The sequence below is a fragment of the Mustela nigripes genome, chromosome 5, assembly GCF_022355385.1.
Source record: "Mustela nigripes isolate SB6536 chromosome 5, MUSNIG.SB6536, whole genome shotgun sequence".
NCBI classification, from domain to species: Eukaryota; Metazoa; Chordata; class Mammalia; order Carnivora; family Mustelidae; genus Mustela; species Mustela nigripes.
This window is the reverse complement of record NC_081561.1, coordinates 140,516,789-140,529,258: the sequence shown is the minus strand read 5'-3', so window position 1 is coordinate 140,529,258 and position 12,470 is coordinate 140,516,789. Positions and strand designations below refer to the sequence as shown.

At 46.1% G+C, this 12,470-nt stretch overlaps 1 protein-coding gene across 2 annotated transcripts in view; it reads right to left on the bottom strand.

Annotated features, from left to right (window-relative positions):
• The window catches only part of SNX9 (sorting nexin 9), a 105,634-nt gene that overhangs the window by 34,211 nt on the left and 58,953 nt on the right, over positions 1 to 12,470 (bottom strand). The window contains exons 1-3 of one of the 2 annotated variants that reach the window (XM_059401338.1): positions 9,425 to 9,443; positions 4,491 to 4,656; positions 2,394 to 2,544 (exon numbers count right to left, since the gene is read on the bottom strand). In XM_059401338.1, the coding sequence (XP_059257321.1) occupies positions 2,394 to 2,413 (20 nt within the window). In that variant the 5' untranslated portion in view covers positions 2,414 to 2,544; positions 4,491 to 4,656; positions 9,425 to 9,443. Of the gene's footprint in view, positions 1 to 2,393; positions 2,545 to 4,490; positions 4,657 to 9,424; positions 9,444 to 12,470 lie in introns of those variants that run through there. The other variant, XM_059401337.1, reaches the window with a different exon arrangement.

Below are 12,470 nucleotides of genomic sequence, written 5' to 3'. Positions count from 1 at the left end.
ATAATCTCTAGTTATGCCATCATCTCTTTGAAAGTATTCCTAACAGCCTCACGTACAGCTCTGGGCTTCCTCAACATTCTGAGCACACTTCGGCTCTATAATTTATCGTGCGTAATCACCATAAGCCATTTGCACAGTACAGCAGACTGGAAGCACTTTAGAGAAAGTATCTGTATTTCCCGGACCTAGAGGAGTTATGGGAATACATGAAATGCTTGATGGACTAATCTGGAACAGTTTTATTAAAGAGCCTATACTTCTGCTAGAAAGCACTGAGGGGACAATGTGGGGATTTCACAGAGTGGCCATTCCCCAGCTAGACTGCAAACTTCTGAGTGCAGAGGTCCCATTCCACACTTCCTTCCGTATTCTCAGGGGTCGCAGCAAACCTCTAGGACCAACTCATTTAATAGTTACTGAACTGCAGTGCAATTTATTAATTCTTTCAGTATTATCAAGATGGATTCTTATAATGCTCGAGTACACTTCAATTTCTAATCTCCTCTAGTGTAAGGTTTATGCTCCATGACTGGACTACGGCTGTCATGTAAAATGGATCAACTGCTAAAAAATGTTAGTACTTAAAAAAAATTTTTACGACTGCTACAAGTGAGTTATTTGTGTATTAGTCTAGTCAAATAATAATAATAATAATAATAATTAATAATAAAGAATGAACCATAGGATTTTAAACAGCTCTCAGCACCAGAAAGAGAGAGAGAGAGGGATGCCTTAAGAGGTTCTGGATCGATTTAGGATTCCTCTGATTTCATTTGATCCTGAACTGAAATTTTCGATTAGAGAGAGTTTTGAATTAAAGCCAGCCCCTTTCACTCAGAGATGCAGAAACTGAGGCTCAAACGGGTCACCCACTTCCCCACAAAGATACAGCAGAAGACAGCATTAGAGTGTAGGGCATGGGGAGGCAAGGGAGAGCAGGGGCAGGGGTCTGGCAAGAGCCAGAGCCCCCCTAAGGAGCCAGGAAGGCGAGGCCACGCACACCATTCAGAGTCTGTGCTTCCTCGTTTTCAAAATGGGGCTGAGAGACACTTTCCAGGACAATGGGTTTCACTGCAGACCACACTGAGAACTTCACCTTCCACTGTAAGAAACAGGATAGAGTCAGTATGAGTGACTATTTTATTATGCATGCAACTGAGCATGAAAATACCTAATGGAAGGAAGTGGATACAGAAGGAGGAAGAACGTGTAGCTAAAAGGCAGCTCATTTAATCATCTGATGCTACGTAAACCTACTGAGGGGAACTGGAGGGACTCAAACTTCCGTGTGCAGCTCTAGACCCAGACGTTGACAGCCAGGTACACAGCACTCTGTTTACAACTGCTTCTAGACACAGATTAACAGTCCTTCCTGCTTTGAATCATGGACTTGGAACACGGACAAATAGTGGTAGTGATTTTAGAAAAACTCTATTAAGCACGCTGCTGGAAGAAGGGAATTTGAGAATTTCTAGGAACGTCATACAGCGTGTCTCCTCTGAGCTACACCATGTGAACTACCCACTCATGTGGGACTGCCCCTAGGGAATCCCACGGTCCTCTGTCCACACTCACCCCTTCCCACACGCATCCCTGTCAGGTACTGTGCCTCCAAGTACTGCCCAAACTCTTCTTGTTTTAAATCGTAGAGGAATCGAAGTGAAAACAAAGTCTTACAACACACTAGGCATAGTAGCTGAGACATGGCGGGATGGACGGGGATCCTGACTAGATCGCTTCCCGCCTGTGCAAGCCCTGACACTTACTTAACCTCTCTGGGCTTCAGTTCCTCCCACAGTGAACACAGAGGACCACAGAAGGGTATGAGGGTCACATGACAGCACACAGAAGCCACTCTGCACAACGTCTGGCCCACAGTAAGTGAGCAACCAACAGGAAGACATTGAAAGGAGAGTTGTTGTTATTACTTTTTTTTTTTTTAGCTTTTCTGTGATGTCAGTAATGAGACCTCAATGTGCCAGAGAGTTGACAAAGGTAAAAGCAGTATTTGGCAGATCATTAAACAACAAATTCTTCACTTTCAAATGAAAAAAATATTTCTTTCAATCAGCTCTTAGAGCAAAGAGCCAAACAGAAACAATCAAACGACACCCCAAACTTCACAGATTCCTGAAAAGAGGCAAGCCTCCTTGGATCTCCCGTCTGTTTCTGCGTGTTCATGTTCCCCCACACCCTGTATTTTTAATTTTATTTTACTTTTTAAATATTTTATTTATTTACTTGAGAGAGTGAGCGAGGAAGAGTACACGAGCAGGGGCAGATGGGAAATGGGTGAGACTCGATCCCAGGACCCTGAGATCATGACCTGAGCCAGAGCCAGACGCCTAACCAACTGAGGCGCCTCGGCAGCCCCATCTGCCCCCCAAACCTACTTGTTGAGTGGCAGCTTCATGGAGGAGGAGCCGGCTCGGCTGTTGCCCCGCTGAGCGCCCCCTGCTTCTGCTGCCTCTGAGTCCTTGAAGTAGGGAGCGGCGGACTTGGGGTCGTCCCAGTCTTCGTCCCACTCGTCATCGTCACCGGTGGCTGGAGGCGGGCACAGAAGATCACCAGTGAAGAAACACAAAAGGAAAACGGAACCACTCATTTTCTGCTAAGACTACTGACTGCATCAGCCAATGAAAGCACGAAGGAGAGAAGGTGTAGCACAGGCTTAGAACGCAGATGCGGCGTGCTGGCTCTCCGGTCAGCGCCGGGCTGCAGTCAGAAAGTCTGCCTTTCCATGCAGAAGACACATTAGATAATGAGGCTGTCAGGGTAACCAAAACCAGGGAAGCACAGGCTAGCAGCGGCTCCCAGGAGGATACACAAGCCAAGGCCTGCGCACAGGTAACTCTCAGTGTAAAGCTGTAAATAAGCAGATCAAATAGCCATGAATATCATGAGTACTGGAGAGGAAGGATGGAGGGCAGATAATACATTTTTGATGGGGATTTCTTTTAATTTAATTTAATTTATTTAATAGAGCACATGTGCACAAGCAGGGGAAGCAGCAGGCAGAGAGGGAAGCAAGCTCCCCGCTGAGCAAGGAGCCAGATGCGGGACTTGATCCCAGGAAGCTGGGGTCATGACCTGAGCCAAAGGTAGATGCTTAACCGACTGAGCCACCCAGGCCTCCCAGGAATTCTTTAACACCAAGGTTAATACAGGTGAGGGAAGGACAAGGGGAGGGCGGAAGACGGGGAAGAGAAGAAATGAGACAAGGGGGCATCGACAGACTGCATCCTCCTATTCGAACGCTGGTGTCTGTCGGTGCACAAGCTGCTACCAGCTTCCCCTCCTCCCCCCTCCTCCTGCGGCCTGCGCCTCTGTCTCCCACCCTGATGACCTCATGTGACCTTTTACTATTAGGCAGAAAAATGCCCTGGGATCTCTGCCTTCGGGGTGCCACTAAGAGAAGCCAAGAAACAGATGCCAAAATGAAAATGATAAAGAACAGAATGTACTGGAAGATCGGGGCCGAGCTGGTACAGAACTAGGGGCTGGCAGTCAGCTCGCAGTCCTTCCACTGGCCCGTGGCTCTTGGCTGCGAGCAGGAGCCACTAGCACATCCATTCTCGGTGTGATGTGCTTACACACCGGTCATGAAAAAATGAGGGGCAGATATCTGTCTTTTTCTTTAATTTCAGAACAGGCATAAACATCCTTTCTCTTAATCCCTGAATTGTTTTCCCACCTATAAATTCCTTTTTTGCTTCTGTATTTCCATTAAAGCAGGTAGTTCAGGAAAAGGTAAAACCATTAAGTCAGAGATCGTAAACCAGCAGGTGATAAATCACATTCGCTCTGTATACACATATTTTGGGCCCAAAGTGTTAAAACAAATGTGTGTCAGCTGCTAAGATTTTAGAGTGGGAAGAGAACATAAAAACAGAGATGACTAGTCTCTGGCACCGTGGAGGTCCAGGACCACGGGCTGGGTCTCCTGCATTGGCATCATTCCGCTGGTGACAGGGGGGCTGCCCCTTCTCTCTTGCAGCCATAGGCTGCTCTGCTCTCCTGCCTTGTGAACCTGGCTCCTGCAAGCATTTGCGACTCTGGGACAGATCACAGAGGTGGGACTACAGATCATAATTAACAACTACCCACATTTGGGTCCAGAAATCTAGGTTTGCTATTAATGATAAGGGCAGCTGAGAGCACTCCTCTGATTAAATTCTATTTTTAAAATCTTTTATTTTTTAAACAAGATTTTATTTCTTTATTATTTGAGAAAGAGAGAGAACAAGCGGAGGGAAGAGACAGACAGAAGGAGAGAAGCAGGCTCTCTGCTGAGCAGGGAGCCCAATGTGGGGGGCTCGATCCCAGGACCCTGGGATCATCACCTGAGCCAAAGGCAGACACTTCACTGACTGAGCCACCTGGGCACCCCTGATTAAATTCTATTTTTAACTTGGATGCCCTCCCCAGTCCCTTCTACCCTGAACCGAGTTCAGGGTGGGCCTGATCACCAGCAGAACCCTCTTCCTCACCTGGTCCTTGGTAGGCCTGCGGGTGACCAAAGGCAGTGTCCCAGTTATTGGAGGTGTTTCTTTGGGCCGCAGCCCCCTCTGGCTTGGTCCCCCAGCCATCCGTGCTGTCCCAGTTTCCAGATTTGGAAGCACTCCAGGCTGACCAGGGGTCATTGCCACTGCTGACCTGTTGTCGGGTTTAAAAAAGAGAGAGAGGAACAATAACTGTTCTGTCTCAAAATCATTACTTAATTCAGAAGAAATCACATAACACTGATAAAAAAATGGATGTTAAGTTTAAAACAATTAAAAAAATATATTCTTAAAAGCTTTTATGTATTTATCTGACAGGGAGAGAGTCAGCGAGAGAGGGAATACAAGCAGGGGGAGTGGGAGATCGAGAAGCAGGCCTCCCGCAGAGCAGGGAGGCTGACTCAGGACTCAATCCCAGGACCCAGGGATCATGACCTGAGCTGAAACCAGATGCTTAATGACTGAGCCACCCAGGTGACCCTAAAACAATTTTAAAAATTTAAATAATAAATTCTCCATTTAAAAAAACAGTTAAGGAAAGCAGAAAGAGCAGCATCAACCTGATTTTTTTATGTTAACCTTCTGCCCTGCTTCCTGGGAACCTGACAACCAGTAACAATGGAACTAGGACACGGGGCCGCCCAACTCTCTCTTTCTTCTTCCCTCCCCCAGCAACTACTCTCTGAACCGCAGCCATTCCTGTGGCTGCGACCGTCCTTCCACGTCACAGTCCACGGTCATGAACAACTGCGCTGGGTTCTTCAAACTGACGTACACGGCATCACACGTGTCTCGTCTGCACGTCAGTCATGTTCCTGCCATTACACATACTGAGAAGGATCTGTTTTATTCACCTGAACTGCTTTAGAGTAAATCCACTGTATTTTGGCTAGGTTTTAATTTTTCTATGGAAAAGTCCCACCTTCCCAGTAAAAAAAAAAAAAAAAAACAAACAAACCCAAACGCCAGCAGAATAAAAGGGCACGTACGCCCCTGAAAAAACACACTTGCCGCTCAGGCTGCCAGTCATGTCTCCTGACAACTACCACCAACGAACTCCTTCTAGATACTGCATCGAACCTCCCACAAGCAGGGGCCCTTTTTGTTTTTAAACATTTGTGCTCTGGACTTGTATTCGTTTTTCCCACTTGGTGGCCCGACACGTCCTCTGTGGTCCACCAGCACGTCCGGCTGACGTGGCTCTTCGCCGTGGCCTGCTCCGCCGCCTGCAGCTCCCACAGCTCCCCCGGCACATGCTGATGCGCCAGCACGGGTCGCGCGGCTGCGTTTCGCTACCGTAAATACCGCCGCAGCGCGCCTCTTGCACACCCTTCCCCACGTGTCCAACACAACCACTGAAATCCCCAGAGAGCAATTGGGGGTGCTAATGAGGATGGGCTTTTTCAGCGGACAGAGTTTGTCAAACTGCTCTCCAAAGAGATTGTGCAGCCCCATTTGACAGTTCCGTTCCTACGCTCCCCCTGACTTGCCAACAGGTTCTGCCACGCATAAAAGGGGCTGCCATGCTCCAAAATTCATTTTAAAATATTTGTGCCCATTATTCCTTTAAGTAATTTTACCATTTAATTATTAACAGCACAAATAAAATCTTGGAAAAGACAATACATGGCGCCCAATTACAAGGACTATTATGGTAAGAGAACCTGCAGCCCACTTCTCCCCCAGCCCCGTTCACTTGAGGTAACTACAGTTGTTGTTGTTGGTTTTTTTTTTTTTTTTTTTTAATTTTCTTGATTTTAAAATTGTAAACCTTTGATTTTCCTGGAATTTACTTTGGTGGAGGAAATAATGTGGGAATCTGATTCAATATTTTCTTATCACCAGTCTGTTGGCTGTTGGCTGAAAAATCTGTCTTTCCCCCACTGCACTGAAATGTCCTTGGACCTATATCTGGGCTCTTTCTTGTCTCCTAGGAATCCATTTGTACAAGTACCAAGTGACTTGCGAGCCCATTAGATAGAACAGCATCAGTACTTTAGCATAAATCTTTTATCAGTTTATTTTTACACATGAACTTTAGCATCAGCTTAATGTTTTAAAAGTAAAACCACCTAGGGGAACCTGGGTGGCTCAGTTGGTGAAATGTCTCCCTTAGGCTCAGGTTGTGATCTCAAGCTCATGGACTGAGCCCCCTGTTGGGCTGTCTGCTCAGCGGGAGGCTGCTTCTCCCTATCCCTGCCACTCCCTCTGCTTGTAACTCTTTCTCTATCAAATAGATAAATCAAATCTTTAAAAAATTTAAAAAAAAATTTTAAAAAGTAAAACAATCTAAACTTTTGCATTAGAATGTCAAATTTTGAAAAATGTGTTGATTTTTACTTGTATCACCTTAAACTTACAGATAAAATCAGGGAAACAAATAGCGCCTTAAAAAAATTTCAGTATTGAATCTGTTTATCTAAGAACATGGAATAGCAGATTTTCCCCTTGAGTCTTCTTTTTCACATTAAAAAAAAACAAAAAACAAAAAAACCAGTGTTAGTTAAAAAAAAAAAAAAAAAGAACAAAGAAAGAGGGGAATCTGCAAGAAAGTTACCCTAACTGTCTAATATACCTAATGCTCTAGAATGCTATTGTGTTGGCTTTTTTTTAATTCTTCACTGACAGATGTGCTGATAACTGCCTGCCACGCACCAGAACCATAAAAAAGAGTCTATGTTTTACATATGAAGTACAATTCATTCAAACATCTATCTTCAAGAAAAAGAGTGAAGTTACTAGTGATTGGCTCTAAGTCGAATACCAATAGAAGGACATTTCGCCCAGATGCCTGTGATTTTCTCGAATATGCCGCATGGTGATACGCACAAGGAGCTCTCATGGGTTCTGTAGATGGAGGCGGTCGTGCTAAGGGCCTGACAAGCACACTTCGCTTAGAAAAATCCCTTTTTACCAGTATATACTCTGTACCCTCCAAACTCTAAACTGTAAGGTTTTCAGAATAAGAACTTCAAAAAGTACAGAAATTTGGGACAATACGAGGACAGTGAGTATAGGCACTCATTTGTCTAGCAGTTCCATCAAGGCCCGACTGAGCGGGTCCCGCCGTGAAGGGTCCCGAGGGCAGCACAGTGGGGGCATGGGCTCTGGTCAGGCGGCTGGTCAGACATTCTGCTTCTACTTCTTTCCAGCTGGGAAACCTCAGGCTAGAATTTGAAACCAGGCAGCCTGCCTCTGATTCAGAAAGGCTGGTGGGAGTTACATGAGGGAAACAGAGAGGGAACGGAGGGTTATAACGCAGAACAGGAGGACGCTCAGCACTGCTATGACATGAAGACTACAATGTTAGCAGAGAAAGGTTTTCATCAACACCAAGGAAATAATCAGATGTGAACTATTCAGAGGAAGTATCCTTAAAACAAACAAACAAAAGATGGTTCCTTTGAAAACTACTGTATTTAAACGAAAACGCTGACTTGAAAAGATATATGCACCCCTATGTTTACTGTGGCATTATTTATAGCCCACGTGTCCATGCACAGATGAAGGGATAAAGAACACACACACGGGGGAATATTACTCAGCCTTAAAAAGTGATTTTTGCCATCTGAACAACACGGATGGACCGTAGCATAATAGTAAGTGAAGTCAGTCAGAGAAAGACAAACACCACAGGATGTCACACATACACAGAATTTAAGAAACAAACAAACAAACAAACAACGAACAAAGGGAAAAAGAGACAAACAAAAAAAGACTCTTAACTACAAAGAACAAACTGGTGGCTGCCAGAGGGGAGGTGGGGGAGGGGACCAGCGAGCTGTGTGAAGGGACTGAGAGCCTCATCAAGACGGACAGAAAGAAATGTGCAGAATTGCTGAATCATTATATTTGGAACTAAAATAACACTTCATGTGAATTATACTTAAATTTAAAAAACAAATCAATGAAATTTATAAAAAAATTAATTAAGGTAAGAATATATAAAACAACTTTATTTATAAATTGCTTGTACTAACTGGTATTATCTGGTCATCTGTATGATCTCAGCTCCTACCTAGATTACGAAATCCCTGTAGGCAAATCTAGTAATTATTTGCTTCCTTTTCTTTGTTTTCCCTGGGACATTCCCTCTATCTTGTTGCAAGGTGACTCCTGCTGATAAGGATTTCAAAGCCTGGCCCACTGGACAGCTCTCCGGCTTCGATCACTGGCTTCTCTCTCACTGGCTCGCTCACTCTCAGATGGCCTCTACTGAGTCCCAGGGCCCCGCCCCCTCTAGGACCAACAGCCGGCAGCAGCTCACACAGTCTGTCTCCTCCTCTGAACCCACCTTGACACGCACGGGTCTCTGACATCTCTGTTTTCGATCCCCAGTACCCCTTCTTGGGGCGCTTGGCACAAACATTTTCTGGGTGCTAGATGCCAGAGCCTTTGAAGTCCAACCCCTCCTGTAACAACCTGCAAAGGTGACCTGGCTTAATGACGCGGTGGCCTCTGACTCTTTTGTCCTCGATCCCAATAACCCTTGTGCCCCAACCACCTGCATTTGGCCAGACAACCCATTCTGCTGAGCCGAGGCTTCAACCCTGGAGTGGCCTCTTCTCTCCTTTCTTCTGGCTTTCCTTCCTCTCTGCCTCTGCAAGGTCTCCATCCTCTCCCCTGCCTGCCCTTTATGGTATCAAACAGCTCCTGACTCTGTGAACCACGTGCTCAAGACCCCCTCATTAGCGCGCACTGTCCACGGAACAGATTGTCCACCGAGCCTCGGTGACAAGCTCCCCTAGGTGCGAATCCCAGCTGCCCTTCCAATCCCTACCTGTTCCACCCCTATGTCACCGTGCCCCAGGAAGGCCTTCGGTAAGAGATTTCGCCAGAAACTATCACCTCGCTTGGGGAAAAGGGTTACTCTGAGGAGTTTGAAATGTTTATTTCCTCTTGCATTCCGGTTTGACTTTTACCTTATTTATGGTAGGAGAAGGAGAAGATGAGGAAGGTGGTGACTGGCTGAGACGTTCAATACAACCAATCTGAGCCAAAATATCCACCTTAAAACAAAAAGGGTGCTCAGTGAATGCAGGAAAAAAAGAGCATACCAAAGCTTTTAACTGGAAACAGCAAATTCGTGACAGGGCTAAGGCAACCAGAAAATTCTAGCATGCTGTTCATTCACAAGCCTTCCGTGCAAAAGCCAAGCCCCGGCTGTGGGGGAGCAGGTGATAGCCCGTGCACGTTCCGGAGAGCGCTGCTGTCACATCGCGGTATCCTGAAGCGCCAAAAATAACCCCAGGCAGCACAGAAGGGGTGGACAAAGTCATGCATGTCACACAGCCAAAGGAAGAAACTCCAGAGGAAACACAAAGCCAAGCTTTCCAAAATGTTAAGATGCTGAACGAGTGTTTTCAAAGCCACGGGGCACATGAGATGAGCCAAGCCACCCGGCTGGCATGGAGGCGGGACGGTGTTGCCGTGAAGCCCGGCAGGCCCAGAGGTGGGCAGGAGCAGCTGGCCAGGCCATGCCTGCAGGAGCAAAAGTCTCTGGTGTGTGCTCCGGAGGCTCTCACGGGCTCCGTACACGGCGTCCTCGTGACAGCAGGTAACGGACACACTCCCAGGAAGCTAATCGATGGCCACACCAGCACGGTTGGTCAGGACTGCTGTGGGGCCAAATTCCAGCACAAACAGTTTCCCAAGGTGGCTAACTAGCTCCAACAGAGAAAGGAAAAGTGCTATTTTAGGGAAGAAAGCCACTCAGTAAATGTGGAAGAAATCGCTGTACTGATTGAGGCAAGGATGTCAGCGGGGGGTAAACCATGAGGTGACCGGTTAACAGCACTGAATAAACAGCAGACAGATTACCCTCTGGTCCCACGGAGAGGACATGACTAGACGGTTCCACCTGACCAGCGGCATCTTCTGATGTGATGTAGCATAAATATACACTATCCCTATGGTATACTCTTGCCCAGAATGTTCTGTGCCTCCTTTGAGCCTTTAGATTCAACTTCCAATTTATACGACAGACAGAGGCTAGAGGAACAACTTGGACAATACCAAAGGAATCACCAGACAAATCCAAACGACAGCAATTCCACAGGAAAACCTACTAAGAACAGAAAAGTAGGGGCTGTGTTGGAAAAGAAAGGAGATGTGTGAGGGACACAGTAGACAGAACCAGACATAATGCTTGGCCCTACACCGAACGCCAGTTCCTAAACAAGCCGTAAAGGACATTCTGGGGTCTGCTGGGGAAGTTCAAGTTGGTCTGGCTGTTATGTAAGATGAAAATTTACTGAAAAGGATTGACAACTTTCAAAAGGCTACAAACAGCATGTCCTATATGTGTCTTGTATGGGTACACACGTGGATAACCGTGTTCAGCAGGGAAAGTAAGGCATGAGCCATGGTGTAAACGGTAGGGAATGGTGGGGACTGGTGTTTTTCTGTTGTCTAGCCCGAATTTTCCAATGTTCTACAGTGCATACGTACTGCTTCTATAATAATAAAGTATTCTAGTTAGACACTGCTTTTACAGAAAATAAAAACCCTAGTGCATAAAAATGACAGGCTCTGGCTTTGTCCTATCTTGCTGTATTTTGCTACGTACAGCATGTCTTTGGGGGTACCTGGACCAGTAAGCAGCACACTGTACTTCTGACAAGAGGGCAGGGACTTAATCAGATAACAGTGGTGAGATCTGGCTCATCCACTGGTCTCCCAGGAAGCAGCCGAGACGTGGTCTGAGAAGGACAAGTTTGGCTGCAGACATTACGAGAGCGGCCACATGGGAGCTACGGGGACAAGACGCCGAGAAGGGTAACGGTGCCAGCGTTTCTCTGCGGGTCCTCCCACACTAGGCTGGACACTGAGGGTGACTGAGGTTTGAGAATTAATGAAAAAGATAACACGCATATTTCAACAAGGCTGCTTTCTGGCAAACCAGCAAACGTGAGTACAAAGGACAGACAATGGCTCAAGGAAGCCGGTCGGTGCTCACAGCTCCGGCTGCCCACCTGGCTTCCGAGAGGAGACGCTCCCATCAGTACAGGTCAATGTGGACCACACGGTCTGGTTAAGTCCTCCAGGGACGAGGCGGCCTGACTCACAGGCTCACTACCTTTCCCACTCTTATCCTGGGGGAGAGGCCGTGAAGCAACGGAAGGCTCTCCCTGTCACCACACAAGGGAGTACTTGCAGTGCCTCCGTCCCACGCTCATATGTGGTGTTAACTGGCTTGCCGGCCATGAACGGTCCCCTGCTTGGAAGCACAGATGGAAGCTTCTAGTCACAAAATTCCTCCCTTCCAGGGCAAGACTTTGTCCAGGAATTTGCTACAGGAATGAAAAGAAAGTTGCATGCTCTGTGAAGACTGAAGTGATTTATGTTTTTTTTCTTCTTTTGTTCTGACAACTCATCTGCATGACTGGGCATCAAAGTCTTTAGCTGACATTTCTCCATCAGACACATAATGGCCACGTGCCAAAGGTGTCAGAAGGTAGGGGCAGAAAGCAAATATTGTGATGCCCAAGAACATTCAACAGTTCCTGACAAACACTGAACTCTTCTTAAAAGGGCCCACAGACAGCACAAAATTCTCTTATGTAGAGAGCCCAGCCATCTCCACTTAGACTGTAGAAGAATATGCAAAATTTCCTGTTTTGTTCCTTACACATCTTTTGCTCAAAGGATATTATCTAACTGTAATTCATTTAATTCAGATGAACCTGTACTATCTTCACAAAACCACTGGTCAGAATATAAAACTTGTACGTTCTTTAAAAAAATGAGTCTAGATCACAAGAACCAATTAAACCTGTTTGTGCTGATTGGAAATGACCCAAAAAGCTTAACTGGTTTAACAAACCCTTTGTTAACTCACATTCTGAACCCATCGGTGTCAACCGCAGGTATCTATTTTTTAAATACAGGAAACGAAAACTTATTAATTTGTCCTAAGAAGTGGGAAATATTTGTATTAGAGCGTTGACTTATTTTGTTAGCACAAAG